Consider the following 22,263-nt stretch of genomic DNA (forward strand, 5'->3'; position numbering starts at 1 on the left):
GATGGTGATGGTGAAGGGGCTGGGTGACTTTGGATGGTGACACTGATGGGTCTGGGTGACTTTGGATAGTGATGGCGATGGGCTGGGTGACTTTGGATAGTGATGGTGATGGGCTGGGTGACTCTGGACGGTGATAAGGATGGGTCTGGAGGACTTTGGATGGTGATGGTGATGGGTCTGGGTGACTTTGGATGATGGTGAAGAGGCTGGTGACTGGATAGTGATGGTGATGGGCTGGGTGACTTTGGATGGTGATAGTGCTAGATGACTTTGGATAGTGATGGTGATGGGCTAGGTGACTCTGGATGGTGATGGTGATGGGTCTGGGTGACTTTGGATGGTGGTGGTGCTGGATGACTTTGGATAGGATGGTGACGGGTAGGTGATTTTGGATGGTGATGGTGATGGGGCTGGTGACTTTGATGGTGATGGTGACAGGGTGGATAACTTTGGATGGTGATGGTGATAGGTCTGGATGACTCTGGATGGTGATGGTGATGGTCTGGGTGACTCCTGATGGTGATGGTGACAGGATGGGTGACTGGATGGTGATGGTGACGGGCTGGGTGACTCTGGATGGTGATGGTGATGGGTCTGGGTGACTTTGGATGGTGATGGTGATGGGCTGGGTGACTTTGGATAGTGATGGTAATGGGCTGGGTGACTGTGGATGGTGCTTAAAGCAGGTGGCTGCTCTGGCAACTAGCGGCTGAGCAGAAGCTGGTTCTGCAGAGCTGGGAAGGCAGGATCCTGTGGGCTGAGCATGGTGCAGGTGTGGGGACAGCGGATAAGTTGGAGAAGTTGGTAGGGCATAGGTTGGCAGGGCCCAGATTGGCAAGCCACCACAGAGAAGGAGGTGTCCTACCAGGTTGAACCTGGCAGCTGTGTGGGAGAGGCAGGCTGGAGGCAGGGAGGTCAGAGCTCAGTGAGGCCTGGACCTAACTGTGGAGAGGGAATGGAAGAAGGCACAAAGGAGATGGGGGTGCAGGAGGATGCAGGCACCAGCCTCGGGACAAATACAGCCACATCTCAGCACGTGCCACCCCCAGCCACGATCAGTTTGTAATGAGAGAGGAGAGTCTTTTCTCTCCTCCCCACCATGTCTATGCCTATATCCACACCCACAATCATAGCTAGGGTATCCGTAGCTCTTTCTATTCCCAGAGTCACATTATCTAGATCACATCCACATTGGTGTCTAGATCTGTTTCTGCAGCACCCATACCCGGTTAGATCTACACCCTATGCATCTATCTATATCCTCATCCATATCTATCTTCATCTTCTCCATCTACATCCTCATCTGCGTCCACCTCTATCTTCTCCATCTCCACTGCTCCCCTCTCCATGTCCACTGCCATGTCCATATCACCGTACCTCATCTGTCGCTGTCTCTTTATCAGAAAGGCATGCATTTTGGCATCTCAGCAGACAGCTTCCAGACATTTGGGCTCTTTGGGCTCAGGAGGGCTTTTGTCTGGTGTGTCTGATACTTTCTCTTGTTAATAAGGCACATGGGGCCAGAGAATTAGAAGGGTCAAGGCGGGCTTCTCCTATTTCCCGCCCAGTTTAAATGTCTCTGCATGCTGTTTCAAATGAGTTCAGGAAAACAAAGAGGTTTCTCTCAGAGACCCAGCTGGCACGGACAAGGTGCTGGTCTCTGTGAAATCCCCTCTGAGAGATCATTTTAGTCTTGTGGGTGTTGGCAGGACGGGTCACTCAGTGACTTCACTTCTGAGTGAGACCCCCCAGGCTGGAGCTGGTCCCCGGTGAGGCTGACAAGACGCTCACTGGAGTCTCCGGGGAGCCAATTAGCTCCAACTGCACCTTCCGGGGAGTCTGGAAGCCAAGAGTCAGAGCCAGACGGTGTGGGGCAGAAGATGGGCATCCTGGCTAGGGCAGGGGGGAGATTAATGGGCACAGCCAGATGGGAGGAGCTCGGCTGAGGCCTCAAGGTGACAGGGAGGACGGCTGACCAGGACAGCTCTGGACATGTCCACTGGGACCTCGCTGAGGGGGATGGCACTGGCCACGCCCACCAAGGCCTCACTGACCAGGACAGTGCTGGCCACATCCACTGGGCACTGGGACTTCGCTGAAGGGGATGGCGCTGGCCATGTCCACTGGGGCCTCGCTGAGGGGGACGGCGCTGGCCATGTCCACTGGGATCTCGCTGAGGGGGATAAGGCTGGCCATGTCCACCGGGACCTCACTGAGGGGGATGGCGCTGGCCACGTCCACAGGGATCTCGCTGAGGGGGATGAGGCTGGCCACGTCCACCAGGACCTCACTGAGGGGGACGGCGCTGGCCACGTCCACTGGGATCTCGCTGAGGGGGATGAGGCTGGCCACGTCCACTGGGACCTCACTGAGGGGGACGGTGCTGACCATGTCCACAGGGGCCTCACTGACCAGGACAGCGCTGGCCAAGTCCACCGGGGTCTCATTGAGTGGGACGGTGCTGGCCATGTCCACCGGGACCTCGTTGAGGAGGACAGTGCTGGCCATGTCCACCGGGACCTCGTTGAGGAGGACAGTGCTGGCCACGTCCACCGGGACCACGCTGAGGAGGATGGCGCTGGCCACATCCACTGGGGCCTCGCTGACACAAGAGTCTCCCTGACACGCACTTTCTCCTGTGGGCTCAGAGCTGGCCATGGGTCAGCTGGGCAGGACACCCTGATGACCAGATTGACAAGTGTCCCATCGCATCTACTGAGTCCCTTGGAGGCTCAGTGAGCCCCAATCTGGGAGGAACAGAGGACACCAGAGAGGGGTCCTGAGGTCACACACCCCAGCTCACCTGTTCCCTCGCCTCATGAGAAAATCTAAGTTCCACTTTGCCCAGCCACAAGGAGCAGTGGAGGCTGCTGGGGTCTCCCCGGGTCACCAGGCACAGGGGCAGGTCACTGACCTGAGAGCCCCTGCTCCGTGTCCTTCTTGGGCCACACACCGCTGGCTTGACCTAGGTCACAGACATTCAAGGAGACTTTCACTGGCCTCTCCTCTTGACTTCCTCGGCCTCATCCCCGCCCCTTCTGTGCATAGACCCTCCCGCAGGCATCACTTTATGAACACAGAGACCAGCCCCAAGTGGTTAACACGAAATGTCCCCAGGGGCTCTGTAGGGAATCTCCCGTGGTCCTTCCTGGGGTTACGTGGGGATCCCGGGGCCTGGCTCTGCAGCTCTCGGCTCACCCTCCTGGGCCTCAGTTTCCCCTCTGTACAATGCCTCCTCCTGTTGAGAAGCAGGTGCAGAGCCATGGCTGCAATTGTTATCTTGGAACGTGCCCAGCTCCTCTGCAGGGGAACACGAGGAGTCAAGACTCCTTCACACTCGCTCCTACCTTCACCCTCCATCTCTGCTGTCAATTCACACCTTCCTGCAGAAGCACATTTACAAAATCACAGAAAGCCTCCCATGTCAAGGAGAGAAGTGCCAGACACACCCTGAGGAACGTGGCCGGAGCCTCTTACCGTTCTGAATTCGCGGGCATGGTGGGGTCGATGGAGACCATGGCATCGTCAGTGGTCAGCAGGGAGATGGTCGTGTTCCTGGAAAACACACCCAAGCCCGTGTTTTCGCCCACAGCGTGCTCTGGGACGTACACTTGAATGTACACATGGGGCCAGAGCCCTGAGACAACCAGGACAGTCCCGGGACCAGCCTGGCCAAAGTGCGGTAGGATGGGAAGGGTGGGAAGCTGTCCCCAGGCCTTTGAGATTCTGTTTGTAAATGAAATTAAGCAGTTGTGTATAACCCTAAGTGTGTGTAGATGCTGAAATACTTTAAAATGGGAATTGGAGCTAGTCTACTTTTTTGAGTTGGGAGATTTTTTTTTTAAACCTGTGGTAAAATAGGAACTAACATTTATATCAGCAGATGACGAATTCATAGTTTTGTCTTTCCACTTCCAGTACCTTTGGGAGTCCATCTGAACTGCACAACTGTCTCCTACAAAATCGTTTTAAATGGTTAGGATGAGTCTTCCTCCAACCTCACATCTTCTGGGACCTCTTGCATGCTGTGTCACCTTGACCAAGTTACTCTCTGATCTTCAGTGGTAAGTTGTTAAAATCTGTGCAATAGAGGTGATACACGAATCCCAGGGATGCTCTATGGAATAATGTGTCTATATATTTATTTATTTATCGGCACAGTGCTTCACATACGGTGCCCAACGATGCCCCAGACCATGGGCTACTTTTGCTGCTAAAACTGCCATTTGCTGGACTTTCAGACATGTAATTTCATCTCCATTTTCTCACCTGTCTGTGAAAAACTTCAATTGCCCTTCTCTACCTCCGTCCTAACTTTAAAGTTAATCCTCGAGACAAAGCTACTGCTGCTCACCCTTTATAATCAGAAAGTTTGCTGATAATTAGAAAATCCACTGGTTGGAACACACTGTTGATTTAGGACATTAACTCCTGGGGGACTCTGAGGGCTCGATAAGGCAGATCACTGGTCTTTTCAACCCATTTCTGAAGTCAGCCTTTCACCCAGTGTTGATCTGGGTCAAGCCCCCTGGGCAGAAAAGGCACCTATGGGTGATGTGGGGCTAGGGACAAACTCACACACAGTGACCCCGCTTTCTCCAAAAGTGAATGAAGAAGTGAGAGGAAAAAACCCACACTCTTTTGTATGTATTTATTTATTTTGAGGCAGAGTCTTGCTCTGCTGCCCAGGCTGGAATGCAATGGCATGATCTCAGCTCTCTGCAACATCTGCCTCCAGGGTGCAAGCAATTCTCCTGCCTCAGCCTCCCAAGTAGCTGGATTACAGGTGCGTGCCACCACGCCCGGCTAATTTTTGTATTTTTAGTAGAGAGGAGGTTTCACCACGTTGGCCAGGCTGGTCTCGAACTCCTGACCTCAGGTGATCCGCCCACCTCGGCCTCCCAAAGTGCTGGGATTAGAGGCGTGAGCCACCACACCCGGCAGAAAAACCCACACCCCTTGGAGGGCGGTTCTGTTTAATTCAGCCGGACGGTTTCCTCCGTGTGGACACGGCCATCAGTTGTGCTGGCAGAGAGACCCGGAGGGCGCCGAGCCTCCTTCGGGATTCTGCGCATTGATTGATTTCAAAGAGTCCCTTGTAGCAGGCGGGTCCCTCGGGCCCTTCTGCGCCTCTTCCTGCCCCTCCCAGGCATCCTGAAAAGGCAGAGCCCGCAGCGCGCACTCACCGAGGCAGGCCGGTGGCGATGCAGAACAGGTCCATGATGTCGCTGGAGTTGCAGTACTTGCTGAAGATCACCTGCAAAACAGAAGCGCGGTGAGGCGGCAGCGAGGGCGGCGGGTCCCCCTGGAGACGTCAGAGGCCATGTGCTTCTGCTCCAGCTCCAACCTGAAGGTTCATTCTGAAAAGAAAAACTGTGACCCTAGGCACTGGAAAGTCACAGGCTCATCTTTTCATTCGGTTGATACATACGGGTGGTGAAAAATGTCATTGTTGCGTTCAGTGGAAAGAGATGCGAAAAATACAGCGACCCCCCTTGCCCACACGCCTGTCAGTGACATAGTTATGGAGATGGCGCATCCCTTGGAAGGGGCCAGGCAGGACTGACCACCTGGGGTCAACACTCGCTGGGCACCAGGTCTTCAAGTATCTCATGGGGGCCATTCTGTAAATAAAATAAAATTCAAGTTCATTAACTTAAAAAAAAAAAAAAAAAAAAAAAAAAAAAAAGGCCGGGCGCGGTGGCTCACGCCTGTAATCCCAGCACTTTGGGAAGCTGAGGCGGGCGATCACCTGAGATCAGGAGTTCCAGACCAGCCTGGCCAACATGGTGAAACTCCATCTCTACTAAACATACAAAAAATTAGCCGGGCATTGTGGCAGGCGCCTGTAGTCCCAGCTACTTGGGAGGCTTAGGCAGGAGAATAGCTTGAACCTGGGAGACCAAGGTTGCAGTGAGCCGAGATCGCGCCACTGCACTCCAGCCTAGGCAACAAGAGTGAAACTCCATCTAAAAAAAAAAGAAAAAAAAAATGCCTTTCGGTATTTGGGGACTGAGGGACAAAGGCTGAATGATGAAGTCAAAGAGGGGAATCACATCACGACAGAACCGCTGAGGATCCTGGACGCCCGCAGTGAAATTGGCTCCTGCAGAGAAACAGGACCTCTGCACAGGATGGCCGCGCTCACCCCCAGTACCATCCGGGCTGCGGTGGAAACGCCGGGTTGGCATCCACATCTTTTGTCCAAGTGGTCCCGGCTCTCAGGGAGAAGTCTCAGCTCTCAGGGAGGGGGCATTTTGAGCTCGGTGAGGGTGGGGCTTCTCCAGGGCTGGCAGAGCATGGAACAGGCCACGCCCAGGCCCCGCCTTCATCGCAGTGGATGCCCCTGGACAGTTTCCCCGGCTCCTGGCTGCCAATGCAGCTTTTCTTTCCAGCACAAGTCCCTGGCGTGGGGGAAACGCAGGCCTGGGAAGATGGTTATTTTTCGGTGCCCAGTGCACCATTTTTTTTTTTAAAGCTAAGATTAGTTTTCTTTTTTCTTTACTTAGAAACAGTGAAATATAGAAAACAGATTTTTTTTTTTCTGTGACTAACACCATTTCCTGTGGGCTGCTGAACTGGCAACAATAAGACAGTAAACAGCACCTTGCCTTGCCCGTTATCCCCACTGGTATCTGCCCCAGGGGTGATGATCGGTCAAAGGTAGCCTGTGTCATTGCGTGGTTCCTGACGTCTGTGGCATTGGCTGTATCCCCGGCTGCCTATGCAGCTCGGTCCTGGCCATGCTTGTATGGGTGCAGTAGCCCCTTCAGCAGCCCCCACTTTGGCCTTGCCGTTTTCCCCACATCCTCCTTTGCAGAACTCTGCTGGCTCCTCCCAGAGCTCCCTCCTCCGGGATGTGCTTCTTCTCCCACGTCCTGGTTCCCGGCCTCATGTGCAGAGGCTGCTTCTCCCAACCCCACTGCCGAGGAGTCCTGCGCTTGGCCGGGTGCCAGACCCTCACTTCCACCACGACACCATCCTCAGCCCGAGTCACAGTCCACGCCGTGGTCTCCCAGGCTATGCCGTGGAGTTGTTGCGTGGCAGAGCCCGGGCTGGGGTCGTGGCCATTTTCCCACCAAGACAGGACAAAAAGTGGTTCCCACGTGGGCCCCTGTGTGACTCCCTTTCTCCTGGTATGGCGGGCTTACTTTGGGGGTCTACAGACCCCGGTCTGCAGAGGGCAGGGGTGGAAGAAGAGGAAGGCAAGAAGGACTCTTTCTGTAAACATTCTGGATCTGGAGCTTCTGGAGAAGCAGGATGCGGTTTGCAAGGGGCCGGCTAAGGAGCTCGATGTTCTTCAAAGTGTGCCTCTGGCCCCAGCTCAGGGATTCCCACGCAGTGGGTCTGAGTTGGGCCCCGGGAATCTGCGTTAACTTCTACTGGGGTTCTTGGATTAGAAGCCACTGCTCAAAGATGTGTTTGTAGGGTGTCTCCCTCAGATGAGAGGGGTAGTCCTGCAGGAGGCGGGGGGCCCTGTGGTCCCTGTGCTCCAACCTGGGTGGCCGCAGCAAATGACCCCTTGATAAAGTCCTCGCCCCACCCCTCCCCACTGGGCGCTTCTCTTTGTGCGCACGAAGGCACCACATCCTGTCCCAGCCCCTCGGAGTGCATGGGGGATGATCTTTGAGTTAAATTCTCTCAAGACACATCTGGCAAGACCAACTCATATCATGGCTTCTTGGGGCTGGCTTGAAGGGGGTGCATCTACCAGCAAGATCTCAAAAGGTGAGGGGAGGATGATTATGGAATCACAGTCTCTTGGGACCGGGGAGGCTCGTCTGACTTTACTCAGAAGGGAAGTGGCTTTGCCAAGGGCACTGGGCTCATGGGCCTGGGGCTTCCTCATCTCAGGAGCGTGGGGCCAGGGCGTGAGGCCAGGCGGCCCAGGGGGATCCTTGACTGCTTCTCACTCCTGGAAACCTCAACTCAACTTCTTTGAACCTAAATTTCCTCTGCTGTAAAATGGGCCAAAAAAGGGGTGGCTGTCATCTACAGACGCTTTAACTCCGATGCCTCTCCAGAAGGTTCTGCACCCAGCTGGAGGCCAGAGCTTATGATTCAGTGCAGAAGCTTCCAGCCCCATGGAAAAGGACTGCAGTAAGCACCTCCAATGACTGACCCCCAAGCGCAGACTCCTGGGGACAGCTTCTGATGGCTTTGCTCGGATGATATTCAGACCCTGCCAGTGGGCTGCCCAGGGCTTCCAGGGCTCTTTTCAGTAGAGGAACATCCGGCTTCATGAGCCTGCAACCCAGGAGCCAGTGGAGAATCCATTACAGACCCCTGAGTGGAATGAGTGAGGAACGCTTTACTGTTGGACTTTCCGGCTCTGTCAGGAAGCCCTTTCCTTGTCTTCTCAAGCTATCAGTAACCTTTAACGACCTAGATTTTTTGTAAACTGAAATGAGTAATTTTTAAGTGATATCTGATTTTCACCATCTGCTCTCCTTCCTCCCCAAATTCAAACTTTTAGGAAGGCTTTACTTTTTGTGGCAATATCTGCAAAGGTTCCGGAAGGATCTGTCCTCCTTCTTGCCAGGATATAATTGGGGAAGGTTTATGCAACCGCGCCTGGGCCTGAAAGACGTGTGTGAGAACGACACTTATTTGCTGGGCTGTGACCACTCTTAAGGGGCCGAGAGTGACTGTACAGCATCCACGCCCACAAAGTCCCCTGGGGGAGGGCAGGGGCTCGCAGGGTCGCAGCCTCCAAGCTGGGAAAAAAGGCTGCACTCTGGCAGGCCAGGGTTTTGGATTATCATGGGGCCCTTGAGAAGAGAGGGTTTATCAAATTTATAAGTACTGCAGGTGAAATCTGGAGGATAGCTTTTTGTGTTTGGTTTCCTAACCTCAGGATAGCAAATAACAGAGGCTTTTAAAGTACAACTATGAGGTCTTCCAGCAAAACAAACCGAAAAAGGCCTGTATGGCATGGTGGCACTCTTGCCACCTCTGTGCAAGCAAGGATGCCACACCTAGGGGGACCAGCCTTATTCTGCCATCCAGAATAATCTCTCTTTGAGATTATGTTGGACAAAAGGCGGGGAGGCTATCAGGAAATTTGGAATAAGCACAAAAGTTGACACTGGCTGTCTCCACTGGAGAATACAGCTGCATCCGTTTGAAGTCCATTTCAACATTCCTGCACTCCTTACACATTTAGGGTTCTTGGATTTCTCTTTTGAACTGGTTGCACCTTCTTACCAGTTCCCATTCAATTCATCATTTCAGTAAAAATGTTTGACACACGGTCATTTTAGATCTGGATGAGAGGCATGACTTCAGCTTTTGCTGTTCACTCGTCTCCAGCGGTTTCAAAGCGGCTGCGAGTCTGGGCATGAGGCGTGAGCCCTAGGGATGGGGGCTGGGACAGTCGTGTTCTTCGCTGGTGTGAGAAGCACCCAGCCTGATGCTGCTCCTGACGGTGGGAGGCCAGCCCGGCTGCAGCTTCGGACCACAGGAGGACCCCCAGGCTGCCTCATCAGGAGGCCATAGGGCTTCCTGACCACATGCTGAATAATTTTGCGAATCCTTTATCTAGAAACAAATAGCGCAAAAAAAGTTGATAAAATGAAGTTTGAAAATGAGATGCAGAGGCAGCAAGATTAAGGGAAAAATGAAGGTTTTATGTTGGCTCCTGGCTTGCAGGCAAGTCAGGGCTGGAGTTCGCGAGAATGCATGGCAAGTCATCACAAATCCTTTTGTGCGGTTTGACTGGCAGTGCTGTGATATTAAAGCAAGACGAGAGAAACAAATGATGAGACAGAGGGTGGCTCCTCCGCTGGAAATTGATGCCTCTTCATAATCAGCTGAGATCTGGGAACGTCAGCTGGAACGTCACCGTCTGGGCGCCCTCATGCTGCCTGCATTAGAGAAGGCTGACACTCACCAGGTGCCAACCACAGGCAAGTGCTAGTCTAAGATGTTTACACATGGAAACCGAGGCACACAGAGATGTGTGTAGCTCCCACGTGCCCAGCCAGAAGCGTATATCAGGACTGCATCTCGGGCCACTGGCTGCAGACCACACACGCTTGACCACAACATACACTGACCTCCAGGTTATTTAATGTCTATATCCAACTGAGCCTCCTTCTAGACACCATGTAATGGAAGGAGCAGTGGATTTGAGAACAGGAAGCCCTTTGGTTAACCAGTGACTCCTTTTGTCCCTGGCTTCTCTTTCAACCCTGTGGGCAGCACGTAACCAGGGCGAGCCTCAGTTGACCATTCTGTAAATAGGGCTGACGGCATCAATTCCACCTGCCTGTTGGGGCTGTGAGAAGCAGCAAGTGAAATGACAGGTTTGAAAAGAATTACACAGAACACTACTGGTTTGACACAAAGTTCAATTTTATATCATTTCAGTTGCCATGAATCTCACTGTCCCCACTGGTTGCAAATTCTATGATTTTCACACAAGTCTCTAGGAGGTCTCTGAGTGAACAAATGTACCTGGAAAAACTTTTCGCCACCTTTTGTCTGGCACCCACTGTTATTTCAGCAGGAATTCGGGTGCACAATCTGCAGGGTTTCCGGAGCTGGGAAGAACGAACACCTGGCTCCACTGTTTCTTGGGGAGGGCGCTGCCTTGACCTTCAGAAAGGCGGGAATGGAGGCCTGGGAACAGGTCTGCAAGCGGTGTGCTCGTAGAAAGACAGGCCTGCTGCTTGTTGGGGTGGATCAGCAGTTAATCCAGAGAAGGAACAGAACTACGGGTCACTCAGGCACATGGTTTGACTGGATTCCTGGCTCAGCTCACGGCTGGTACGGGCCGTGGCCCTACCCCGTCAGGCAGTGCAGGAGGGCACAGGGGACCCGGGGCTCTGGTCGGTTGCACCTTCTTGCCTTGCCACCACGCCTGTTGTCAAGCTGATGGCCCCATCAGTCAGGTTGGCTGGGTGGGGGTCCTTCTGACAAAAGTCCCTCTAGGTCACCCCTTCCAAGTGGGGATCCAGGAGGGAGACCCAGGGTCACAGTGGCCACCCTGCACCCATGGCAGCACACGGGACCTCTGCCGGCCAGCTGTCCTGCACATGCCTTGCCTCCTGCTAACCCTGCCCTGTCTCCACGGCCAAGGGGACTGGAGCGGGGGGCCGCCTTAAGCCCCCATGGTCAGCTCCCAATCACACTCTTTTGCGGGAACTTTTACTGGGAGATACGGAGCTGGTGGCGACTGTCAGTGAGCCAGGGTCGCACGGATTTGGGGCCAGGCTGGCCACACGGGGACCCTGAGAGGTCAAAGGGAGAAGCCCCAGAAGGTGCGGGCAGGGGCCCCGAGCACGGGGGCAGCGGACGCTGTGAGAGGGAGGGAGGGGCTGCAGGATGTGACAGCCCAGGCCCGCCCAGGCTCCTGGCACCCCAGGTCCGGGGGATTTTTCTGAAGACCCCTCAGCCTCCTTACAACGGCCTCTCCCTGAGCCTGCTCCACACGCCCATCGGCCTCCGCAGCAACGCAGATCTTCTTGAACTGGCTTGAAAAAGAGTCTGTTTCTTGCAGTGAGAAGCATCTTAACTGGCACACTTAGAAGAAACAGGGCTGGAGTTTGAGGGTCCGGCCTCGAGGGGGCTGGGAAACCCACGCCCAGGGCCTCTGGGTTAAGGGACAGGAGAGAAGGGTCTCTCATGGGCGGGGGCTGAGTCATTTCCATTCCAGTTCCAGAGGCGTCTTCCTGGATTTGACTCTATTTTATCAAACAGAGTGTCCTCCTGTCTCCTCTTGGGCTCTCCGTGGAAAGGCTTATTGGGGGGTTGCGGGAAGGGTCCCTCAAGTTCCCCCTTCTGAGCCCCACATGGTGCTGCTTGCAGGGTGAGGCTGGGCCGGAGGAGGGATCGGAGCCCAGGCCTGGGCAACAGCTCTATGACCGGGTCTCCTTGTCGTGAGGCTGAGAAGAGGCTCTGGGTCCAGAAGGAGGAGCTCCAGCTCCTGGGGGGTGCTTCATGGTCTTCCTGTAAAACCAAGGCTCAAGTAAAGGGATTTATGAGAGCCCCGGAGCAGCAATCCACCAGGACTCCAGCCGTTGAACGCGAGGCGTGATTGCAGTGTGAGCTGTGCGGGAGGGAGGGGAGACGGAGCGAGGGATGAGGCAGCTCAGGGTTCCGAGTGGAAATCGTACTTGGAGGATGCATGCACTGAATGGAAAATAGGACACAGACTCGATGCCAGCAGCAGCCTGCGGGCGGGCATTCCGGAAGCTTCTTCCACCTACTGAGCCAGCCTGGCATCGACACTTCCTCACCCGGGGCCTGTGGGGAGGAACTAGGGCTCACCTTGGTGAACGTGTCCTGGTGCAGCGCGGCCCCCTCCTCGTGACCTGGATCTCTGAGGTCCACGGGACTCCAGCTCTGGTAGCTCACCTGTGTGTTTTTATCTGGAAGGTGCAGCATGAAGCCCAAGGCAGCTGCATGCTACAGTTTGGAGGGGACTCGTCTGGCGACATCCTTCTAGTGGAGGATCCTTCTGATCAGCACGAGTCCACTGGGCTCCAGCCCAGCCATGCCGAGGGGAAGTGGCTGCCCCACCATGCTGCCTCCCCCAGCCCTATCTGTGCACCCTGATCCGTGGTACCTGTGTCATGCTCGCCTGTCCCTGTCCCACAGATGGTCCTGGCTGCCGCACCTGTTTCCCCTGGGGGCGGCCGCTGGAAGAATGCTGGCTGCACATCCGATGCTGTTTGCTGTCCATCGGTTCTGATTTTTGGAGCATGCATTGACGGATATATGGCCCCTTCCACATACGACTTCAAATTCACACACGCGTTCACATACATGAAAACTTTTTTTAGTTTAAAGAAAGACTGATTCTAATGTCCAGCCTCTGCTTTCCTTCTGCTTCTTGCCTTTCCCTTCTTTAAGGTCCAAGGAGCCATGGGAAGACGGTTACCCAGAAATGGGTGTCCTTGGTCCCAGCCTGGCCTCCTACTGGGGCAGGCAGCTCTCAGAAGTGCATTGAGGCTGCAGAGGGGCCAGGCAGGAGTGTGGGAGGAAGCACTGGTCTAGCGCTTTTATTTGGGCTCCAGATAGAAAATGACTTCTCACTGTCTTTGCCCCATTTACCCTTGCCATTTCAGCATCTATTCAGTCCAAATGTGGCTGGCAATGGCTGCTGAGAAAATTATCCCCTCTTCGGAGCAATTAGGAGCCAGGCAGAAGGGCTGGTAATAACAGAGCAGAGATCTGCAGCCGGCAGAGATCCCGCCAAGACCCTCACGCCCCCAGGGCTCTGTGTTGAGTCGGCTTCCATCAATTCCACACCCGGAAGGGAAGAGCAGACCCGGGTTCATTTTTCTATTTCTGTTTGAGGCGCTTCCTTGCAGCTGCCGTGAACATTTCTTGCTGGGTTTGTCAGACTCTAGTTTGGATTGGCACAAAGTCAATGACCACTGGAAATTGTGGGTTTCTTGCACAGACATTTGTGGTGCTACCTAGAAATGCTCCAATTCCTGGACAAACAAGATAACTAGGCCAGGCTCTGTGGCTCACGCCTGTAACCCTAGCACTTTGGGAGACCGAGGTGGGTGGATCACCCAAGGTTAGGAGTTCGAGACCAGCCTGGCCAGCGTGGCGAAATCCCATCTCTACTAAAAACACAAAAATTAGCCGGGCACAGTGGCATGCGCCTGTAGTCCCAGTTCCTCAGGAGGCTGAGGCAGGAGAATCACTTGAACCCGGGATATAGAGGTTGCAGTCAGCCAAGATCGTGCCACTACACTCCAGCCTGGACAACAGAGCAAGACTCCATCTCAAGAAAAGAAAAAAAAAATATAACTGGATGGCAACTGAGGTTTGAGTTGAGCATGATAGGCTGGGGAAAGAAAAGCAGCAGCACCGTCAAAAAAAGAACAGTATTGGTGTGAAACGCTTAGGGGCCGGGTCACGGGGACAGCTGGAGGTGCCTTCCTAAGACAGCACCCTCTCTGTGAGGCTGGTTGTAGTCTTTTTCACCAGGGAGACGACCCCACAAAGCTGGTAAACCAGGATGGCATTAGTTGCCTCTCCAAATCCCTGAAAGGTCTGTGTTACCTTCCAAAATCGTTAAAAACATATCTATGTCAGGGAAGTCGTACTTTGAGACCGGTTGTTGTAAAACGTGCAATTATGTTCATTGTCTTGCTGTTACCGCTTACATTGGCTGAAATTCTTTATTCAATTGCCTTAGCAACAATTTTTACAGAGCTTCTTTGAACTTGGAATAATGGATCTGGAGCGAAATTGTCCTCATTATAGTTATTCTACAAGCTTTCCCCCCAAGTGGTTTTAAGTGGCTAGGGCTGAAGATGAGAGCCCAGGCATGCACACAGCACGACGCTGAGCCCCTGCAGGAGAGACGGGCAGCCCGTCTTTCCATCACACTGCCCTTCCCCAGGAGGGAAGAGCGGGCTCTGCTCCTCCCCAAGGGCAGCTGGTTAATGAGACTGGACGCCAGGCCGCGTGGAGCCCACTGCTGGTGCCCGCCCTGCTGTATTCACACGGCTGCTGATCTCAGCCTCCCGAGCATCTTACATTTCACCCTGCCTCGTATTTTTATTTACTCTTGTAACTTCATGATGATGCTTATTAATTATAAATGTCAAACTGACATCAGCAATCTCCTACCGAATCAAAATAAGGGGTACTGATTTCTAAGAGCAGCCGCATTGGCCTCCAAGACATGGAAGGCAAATACCAGTGACAATCACACTAACACCCATGAGAAGGTGTCACACTGCCCCGAACTGAAGACAAGCCAGACGCACTCCAATGGGCCAGTGCTAAACTGGGGTCTGCCCACAACATGGAACGCGGCTCAGCCAGGAAAAGGTGCACACAGCCACTTGGATGGATCTCAAGGGAATGATGCCAGTTGAAAAAAGCCAATCTCAAGAGGTTACATACTGTGTAATCCCATTTATATAATATTCTTGAAATGACAGAATTGAAGAGAGAGAGAACAGATTCATGTTCACCAGGACAGGGTGCTGGAAATTGAGTTAGGGATGGGGTGTTGGAAATGGGTGCAGGTAGGGGATGTGGTTATAAGAGGGAGCCTTGCGGTGATGGAATGTTCTAGACTGTGACTGTGGTTGTGGATTTAAGAGTCTACACAGGCAAGAACATTGTGCAGAACTAAGTACACATGCTCAAGTGAGTACAAGTGCATTAGGCTGTTCTTGCATTGCTATAAAGAAATATCCGACACTGGGTCATTTATAAGGCCAATTTCTAATTGGCTCACAGTTCTGCAGGCTGTATAAGCATGGCACTGACATCACTGGGCTTCTGGGGAGGCCTCAGGGGGCTTTCACTCAGGGTGGAAGGCGAAGCAGGAGCAGGCATATCACGTGATGAAGGGAGGCGTGCACACCCGTGTGTGTTGAGAGAGGAGATGCCTTCCACCCTCACACATGAACAACCAGATCTTGCAGGAATTCACTCACTATATCAAGGGTAGCACCAAGGGGGTGGCACTAAGCCATTTGTGAGAAACCTACCCCACGATCCAGTCACCTCCCACCAGGCCCCACTCCAACACTGAGGATACCAGTTCAACATGAGTTTTGGCGGGGACAAATATCTAACCTACATCAGCAAGTACAGCTGGGGGATCTGGATCAGATGGGGGCTTGTTCACTGTCAATACCCTGGTTGTAAGACTGGGCCATAATTTTGCACGACATTCCCGGTGGGGGAGACTGGGTGGAGGTACACAGATCTCTCCATTGTCTTTCTTACGGCTGCATGGGACTCTCCTCTTATCTTCAAGAGAGTATCTGAGATGAAGCAGCGGCGCGAACCCAGAGGCGGTGAGGCTGGCGCCGTTCAGGCTGGCGCCGTTCGGGCACAGCGCTGTCAGAAAGCAGGTTGGTGGTTTATTTGTGCCCTTTGACCCAGAGTCTCATTTCCAGGAATGGCTCTTAGGGACATAATGAAGATAAACATAAAAATAAGAGCATTTATTAAGTGCCAGGCGCCATTCTGGTGCTTTCCACGAACGAGGTCATCTAATCTCCATAGCACCCCCGGATTTATACCCAAACCAGTGCTCTGCACTGCCCTGCTGCAAGCAAAGACGCGCACTGAGCATGTTCCTCTGGATTATTCGCTGCGGAGAAATGGAATGAAGTTGAGTATCTCATAAACAATGAAGTGATTACATTTTAGTGAGCCTCCATGATGGAACTTTATAGCGGCTTTAGAATCATGTTTTTGAAGACAATTTAATGCTATATTGGAAACTGCTGCTGATGTAATGCTGAGTGAAAATGATCAGGATGCAAAATTGTGTAGAAGAAAGCCACACACACACACACTCCTAAATGCACACTTGCATGAGAACACCAGCAACTGTGGTGCTTCGGGGTTAACAGCAGTTTTCTCTGCAGTGGGGGATGAATTATTTTCTCCCTGATACTGTTCTGCATTTTTCAAAATTTCTGCACTGATTATGTGGGGTTTTTATAACCAATAAAAAAGTTCTCTAGCTCTGGAAGCTGAGCTTAGAAAATGATAACAGAATCAGCCTACGAGCATGCTGCACGGCGTTTACATAAAATTCTCGAGGGAGAAAAAAGGTCTTTACCATTTCTATTTGGAAGAACACTCTTTGGCATTAAGCCAAGCAGCTGAGAAAATTAAACGCCAGTTAACAGAGGACAGAAATCCGAATGTAAAGAGTGCGTGTCTGCGGGGTAGGAGAGGGGCTGGTGCAGGAGAGGGAGGTTCCTGGAGGAAATGGGGCAGTGGGAGGCAGCAGAGAGGACCTAGGGGAGGACGAACAGAATCCGGAGCAGAGGACAAGGCGGGGCCCCTCCTGGGAAGGGAAGGGGAGAGGCCTCCATGGCTCTGCACTGACCACAGGAGCGTAGGCGGAGCCATTTTACAAAGGCCAGGGGCTGGAGGGAGGGAGGAGAGGAGCAGCCCCCACCCTGTTCTTCCATCCTGAGAGTCACACGGAGTCCTGAGAAGAAGCCTTGTAGCCAGGCCTCACTCTCCAAGGGCCAGGACTCGGCGGAGTGTGAAAGAATTTCTCCCACCACTGTACTCCAGCCTGGACCACAGATGGAGACCCTGTCTCAAAAAAAAAAAAAAAAAAAAAAAAAAAAAAAATCTAAAGATCCAGCACTTCCTACTGGCCCTCAGATCCATGCATCTCCTACACTGTGGAAATGGAGTTTTCAGTGATGAGGAAGGGTATGGTGTCTGCGGGCTCCAGGAGAGTCCAGTGAGCCTGGGCAGGGGCCCCGCTTGAACCACTCAGACCACACCAGCAGGAGGCCAGCTGGGACTTGCTCCTGGTTGCCTGTGTTGCCTTGAGCAAGGTTTAGGGAGGGGGAATCTGTCAGCATGGATTCAGATTTCATTTCTTCGTTTCTATAAGTACCTCTGCTTTAACTCTTTTAGACACGAATTGCAAAGCAACACACTCATTGTGTAATAACCTAAATATCAACACGTTCAAGGACGACGCATTCTCTTTGGGGTCAGGTCCACTCAGTGTCCGTGAGGCCGTTCATGACCGCTGTCCTGAGACCTGAGTGTTTTGCAGATGTCCTGCAGGCCGGCGAGGCGCAGAGCAGCACTGCCCAGCCATCCGGGCTGGCCCACGTCTGCCGAGCGGTGCAGGCAGGACCCTCCTCACACAGCGAGGAGGGCGGTTCTGGATTTGGGGGCCACCATGACAAACTGAAGCAAAGTGATGCAGACACTAATGTGAGCCTATAGCTGTCACCTCGAACCCCCAAATCCAAATGCAGAACTTACACAAGAACCCTCTTGGTTCCCATTAATTATCTTCTTGGTGCCACAAATGCAAATTTATGAAATAATGGAAAGTATTATGGTTTGCTCAAGTGTTCATATATGCTTCATATGTTAGCATGGTGTTACAATTTTGTGAGGAAAAGGGTTCAGTTGCTAAAATTGTGCAAAGGGCTGCACTCGACTCATAGACCATCAGGGTGGAGGAGGCTGTGGGCCTGGAGGTGAGAACAGTCAAGCAGCAGACTGACTTCTGCTACCCAGTGCTCCTAGCTGGCTCTGTTGCACCTGGGCAGGCCTGGGGTTGGCTGGGCCAGTGCCATTTAGCTGTCTCTTATCTCCAGGATCGCCCTGGTCAGTTGTTGATGTTGTACACTGCTCTAAGTGCAAGAAAGGCAGAGGAGTAGGAAGAGAGGAGGTAGAGATGTGAGTTCAGCTCCAGTCCCTCCTCCTACCAGCTTGACCCAGGGAAGAGTTCTTAACTTCTCTGAGGCTCTGATTCTTTGGCTGCAAAGCGAGACAAATCCTACTTCACCCACGGGAATGTTAGGAGGATTCGTCATGCAGATAGAGGGCCTGCTACACATTACTTACTCAGTTAAGTGGCAGCCGTGATTACAGGAGGGGACCCTTGAAACTCATGGATCCTCCTCCTCCTCCTTTTCCCTTCAAAGGCTATTTCGCAAGCAAGTAGCACCAAGGCACGTGGCCTTAACTTCAACATGTCAGCATTTCTGGGTGTTTCAACAGAGTATGGGACAAAAGCCTGTCTTAACTCGGGGATGCCACCACACAGCAGGCTCTGATTGCTCTCACTGACCTACTGAGCCCTGCATTGATTAGCAGCCACATCCAACTGTATCCACAGTGTGATGGAAGCTGGAAGCCACATCAATACAAATACGTGCGCGTTAATAAGATCAACCACGTCGGATGAACAAAAAAACCAAACTCGACAGGTTAAACAATCCATTTGACCTCACTGTGGTTTAGGCCAGTTTTCTCGTTTTCTAAACACAGCAGGGCATCTTGGGAAGGGGACATCTTTGCAGGCAGGCCCCAGGTGGGATCCTCCACACCTCAGCACTGAGCTGGACCTGCCCTTTGGCATGCGTTCAGGGGGTGCTGGTGCCCAAGCTTGCTCCTGTGTGCACCGGGGTGGGCAAAATTCTGCGTTCCGTGGTTTTATGTTATGTGACTAATGATGCTCATGCCATAACCACAGCCACCAACAGGGACAGAGACCACACTCGGGCTGGAACCAGAGCCAAGCACCCTAAAAGTCCAGGGACTCTGGGTCCTCCAAAGGACCTCCTGAGCGCTGTTCATCTTCATTCCCACAGACGAGGACAGACAAGAGAGAGAAGAGCCCGGCCTGGCCTCGCTCCAGGCCCTCAGCTCCAGGAGTGCATGCACCTAAGTCAGACCTTCAGCCGTGGTCTGAACCAAGGTGAGGTGGGCTCACGGCCATAACGGGACGTGCAGCTTCTGTTTGCCTTGTTCTCAAATTACTGATATTTCTGAGTGCATACCCAGAATAAATATTGATTTAGGCTCCCCCAAAGGAAAATAAACCAATTCAAATTCCTTTTATTTTCTCTATCCTAGATTGTGAATCATTTTTAGAGCTTTTATAAGCTATTAAGCTTTTATATCGGCTTCTGTAAGATTTTGCTAGGCTTTGTCTGCCCTCAAGACAAACAAGCACATCTCAGCCAGGCTTGGAGATCTCTCTAGGGGAGGGAACAGACCAAACCGGCCCGCAGGACCAGCCAAACCCAACCCACTAGCAGATTCGCAAATTCCTATCTTTGAGGGAGTTAAAAGGTGAATTTTCTATTGCCTTTTTCAGCGCTTGATAATTACAAGTGTTTAATATTTTAAAAACCAGCTAAAAGAGGCCAAGCCCCAAATTCTACATTCTATTGTTTTTTCTTTTTACCCAAGAAATAAATATGCGTTCACTGAAGAAACATTGCAAGTTATCTACAAATCATCTGTCAATCAATCTATCAATCATCTATCCATCCATCCATCTGTGTATATCTGCAATTCACCTGCAATTTACCTCTAATTACAAATTATATACATACATTTGGACATATTGTTCATTTTGTTTGGTCTTTTGTTTTTAGAATACTTAATAATGCCACACTCAGAATGGATTACAGTTAACCGCCAGACAATCACTGCTTCTCTATTTGCTAAAATAAAATCTGTATTCAGCCTTATTTCCTTTTCCAGTTTAGGAGATATTTTTCAGGTCATTGCATTTGAAAAAGAATATACAACAACAGAAATTACCATGGATTCCCAAGTGCCAGAGGCATTTAAGACGTTATTTAAAAAACAACAAAACAAAACAAAAACCCCGCCTCTCTGTTATGGAAATGCTCAGACGTACACAAGAACTGGAGGAAAATGTCACGAAGCCTCAGCTGCACACCCACAGCTTTAACACCTGTCCCCACGCCTCCCCTCCCGCTTGAACGGGACCCCAACCTCCCCAGCACAGGAGTTATCCTGAAGCTCCTCTCAGGTGTCATGCTAGTCTGTCCGCACCGTTTCCGCGCGGTTCTCTGGAGTAGAACACTTCCTTTGTGGTTAAGAGAACCACAATGTAATTAATACACGGAGAAAAAATTAACAACAGTCTCACATCATCTCTCAGCTTGTCATACATCTGTATCTCTAAGTCATGGTTTAAGGATCAAAGATAACATGTGTTCAGGAATACATGGCAAGAAAAGGGATGGGAAGTATAACTAGAAAAAGACCTCAGGAGACACCAAGCAAATGCAGGGTGTGGGCTGTGCTAGGATCTTGACTTGAAAACGAATGCATCTGTGTGTGTCTGTGTGAATATGTGTGAGTGTATGTGTGAGTGCATGTGTATATGTGTGTGTCAGAGTGTATGTGCATATGAATGTGAGTGTATGTGTGTGAATGTGTGTACGTGTGAATGTGTGAGAGCATGTGTGTGAATGTGCATGAGTGTATAAGGTGTGAATGTGATAGTGTAAGTGTGTGTGTGAATGTGATAGTGTGTGTGAATGTGTGTGAGTGCATGTGTGTGTATGTGGTGTGAATGTGTGAGAGCATGTGTGACTGTATGTGTTAGTGTGTGAGTGCCTGTGTATGTGTGCAAGTGTATGTGTGTGTGAATGTGTGTATATGTGTGAATGTATGTCTATGTGCAAAAGTGTGTATGTGTGAGTGTGAATTGTGTGAATGTGTGTGTGAATGTAAGTGTACGTGAATGTGTGTGTATGTGTGTGAATGTGTGTGTGAATGTGTGTGTTGAATGTATGTGTGTGTGCAAAACTGTGTAAGTCTATGTGTGAGAATGTGTAAGTGTATGGGTGTAAATGTAAGTGTATATGTGATTGTGTTTGTGAATGTGTGTGTGAATAAGTGTGTGTGTGAATGTGTGTAGGTGTGAATGTGTGTGAATGTATATGTGTGTGAATGTAAGTGTATGTGTGTGAGAGTGTGTGTGAATGTAAGTGTGTGAACATGTATAAGTGTATGTGTGAATGTGTGTGTGTTAATGTGTGTGAATATGTGTGAGAGTGTGTGGGTGTGAATGTGTAAGTATATGTGAGGGTGTGAACGTGTAATTGTATGTGTGAGTGTGTTTGGGTGTGAATCTGTGTGAATGTGTAAGTGTATGTGTGTGGGGGTGTGAATGTGTGTGTATGTGTGAAGGTAAGTGTATGTGTGAATGTGTGTGTCTAAGTGTGTGTGTGCTTGTGTGAATGTGTGTATGTGTGTGAATGTGTGTGAATGTGTGTGTCTGTGTGAGTGTATATGTGTGTGTGTGAATGTGTCTGTGTGAGTGCATCTGTGTGTGAGTGTATATGTGTGTGTGAGTGTGAATGTGTGAGTGTGAATGTGTGTGTCTGTGTGAGTGTGTCTCTGTGTGTGAGTGTGAATGAGTGTGTCTGTGTGTGCGAGTGTGTGTGTGTGTGCATGAATGTGATACATGGTCCTTTCCTTTTATTGCCATGCATCTGTTGAAGCACCCACATTATCTTGGATCCTTAAAGCACATCTTCAAGGTGATGCTGGCGTGCCCACCTGGGGCCAGGGCCAGCCTCTCCCTGGAAGGCACAGTCACACTGGGCTGTGTGTGCAGGCTCCCAGGCTCGGTTCCAGCTCTGTCCCTCGTTATCCGTGACTGTGGGCAAGTTCCTGAACCTCTTCATTCCGTGCTGAGCAGCAGCAGGGAGAGGATACCAGGAGCCTCTATGAGACACTCAGCTATCTGGGATGTGGCGAGCACTTACATCTGCTGGGCAGATCCTAGCCCCATGTCACATGTGGAAACTGAGGCCCGAGAACGTACAGGCAGCATGTGCCATTGCTGGGTTCCAACCTCGGTCTGCTGATTCCAGGGCCCCAGATGAGCCGCCAAGTGGGGTGCAGGTCATCATTCTGACGCCAAGTCTCTAAAGCATGCCACGGCCTCCCAAGATTCATCGCTTAACTAACGTCCCTTCTCTGGGGCCCGGCACACAGGAA

General features: G+C 51.6%; 2 protein-coding genes across 4 annotated transcripts in view; both read right to left on the reverse strand.

The window, feature by feature from the left end:
- The window catches only part of NDUFV3 (NADH:ubiquinone oxidoreductase subunit V3), a 379,957-nt gene that overhangs the window by 191,859 nt on the left and 165,835 nt on the right, over positions 1 to 22,263 (reverse strand). The gene's annotated exons all lie outside the window — the stretch shown is intronic.
- PDE9A (phosphodiesterase 9A) overlaps positions 1 to 22,263 on the reverse strand; it is a 117,317-nt gene that overhangs the window by 79,360 nt on the left and 15,694 nt on the right. For both annotated transcript variants that reach the window (XM_050784436.1, XM_050784437.1), the window contains exons 2-3: positions 5,187 to 5,257; positions 3,478 to 3,555 (exon numbers count right to left, since the gene is read on the reverse strand). In XM_050784436.1, the coding sequence (XP_050640393.1) occupies positions 3,478 to 3,555; positions 5,187 to 5,257 (149 nt within the window). The remainder of the gene's footprint in view (positions 1 to 3,477; positions 3,556 to 5,186; positions 5,258 to 22,263) is intronic.

This window comes from Macaca thibetana, chromosome 3 (genome assembly GCF_024542745.1).
Source record: "Macaca thibetana thibetana isolate TM-01 chromosome 3, ASM2454274v1, whole genome shotgun sequence".
Classification (NCBI taxonomy): Eukaryota; Metazoa; Chordata; class Mammalia; order Primates; family Cercopithecidae; genus Macaca; species Macaca thibetana.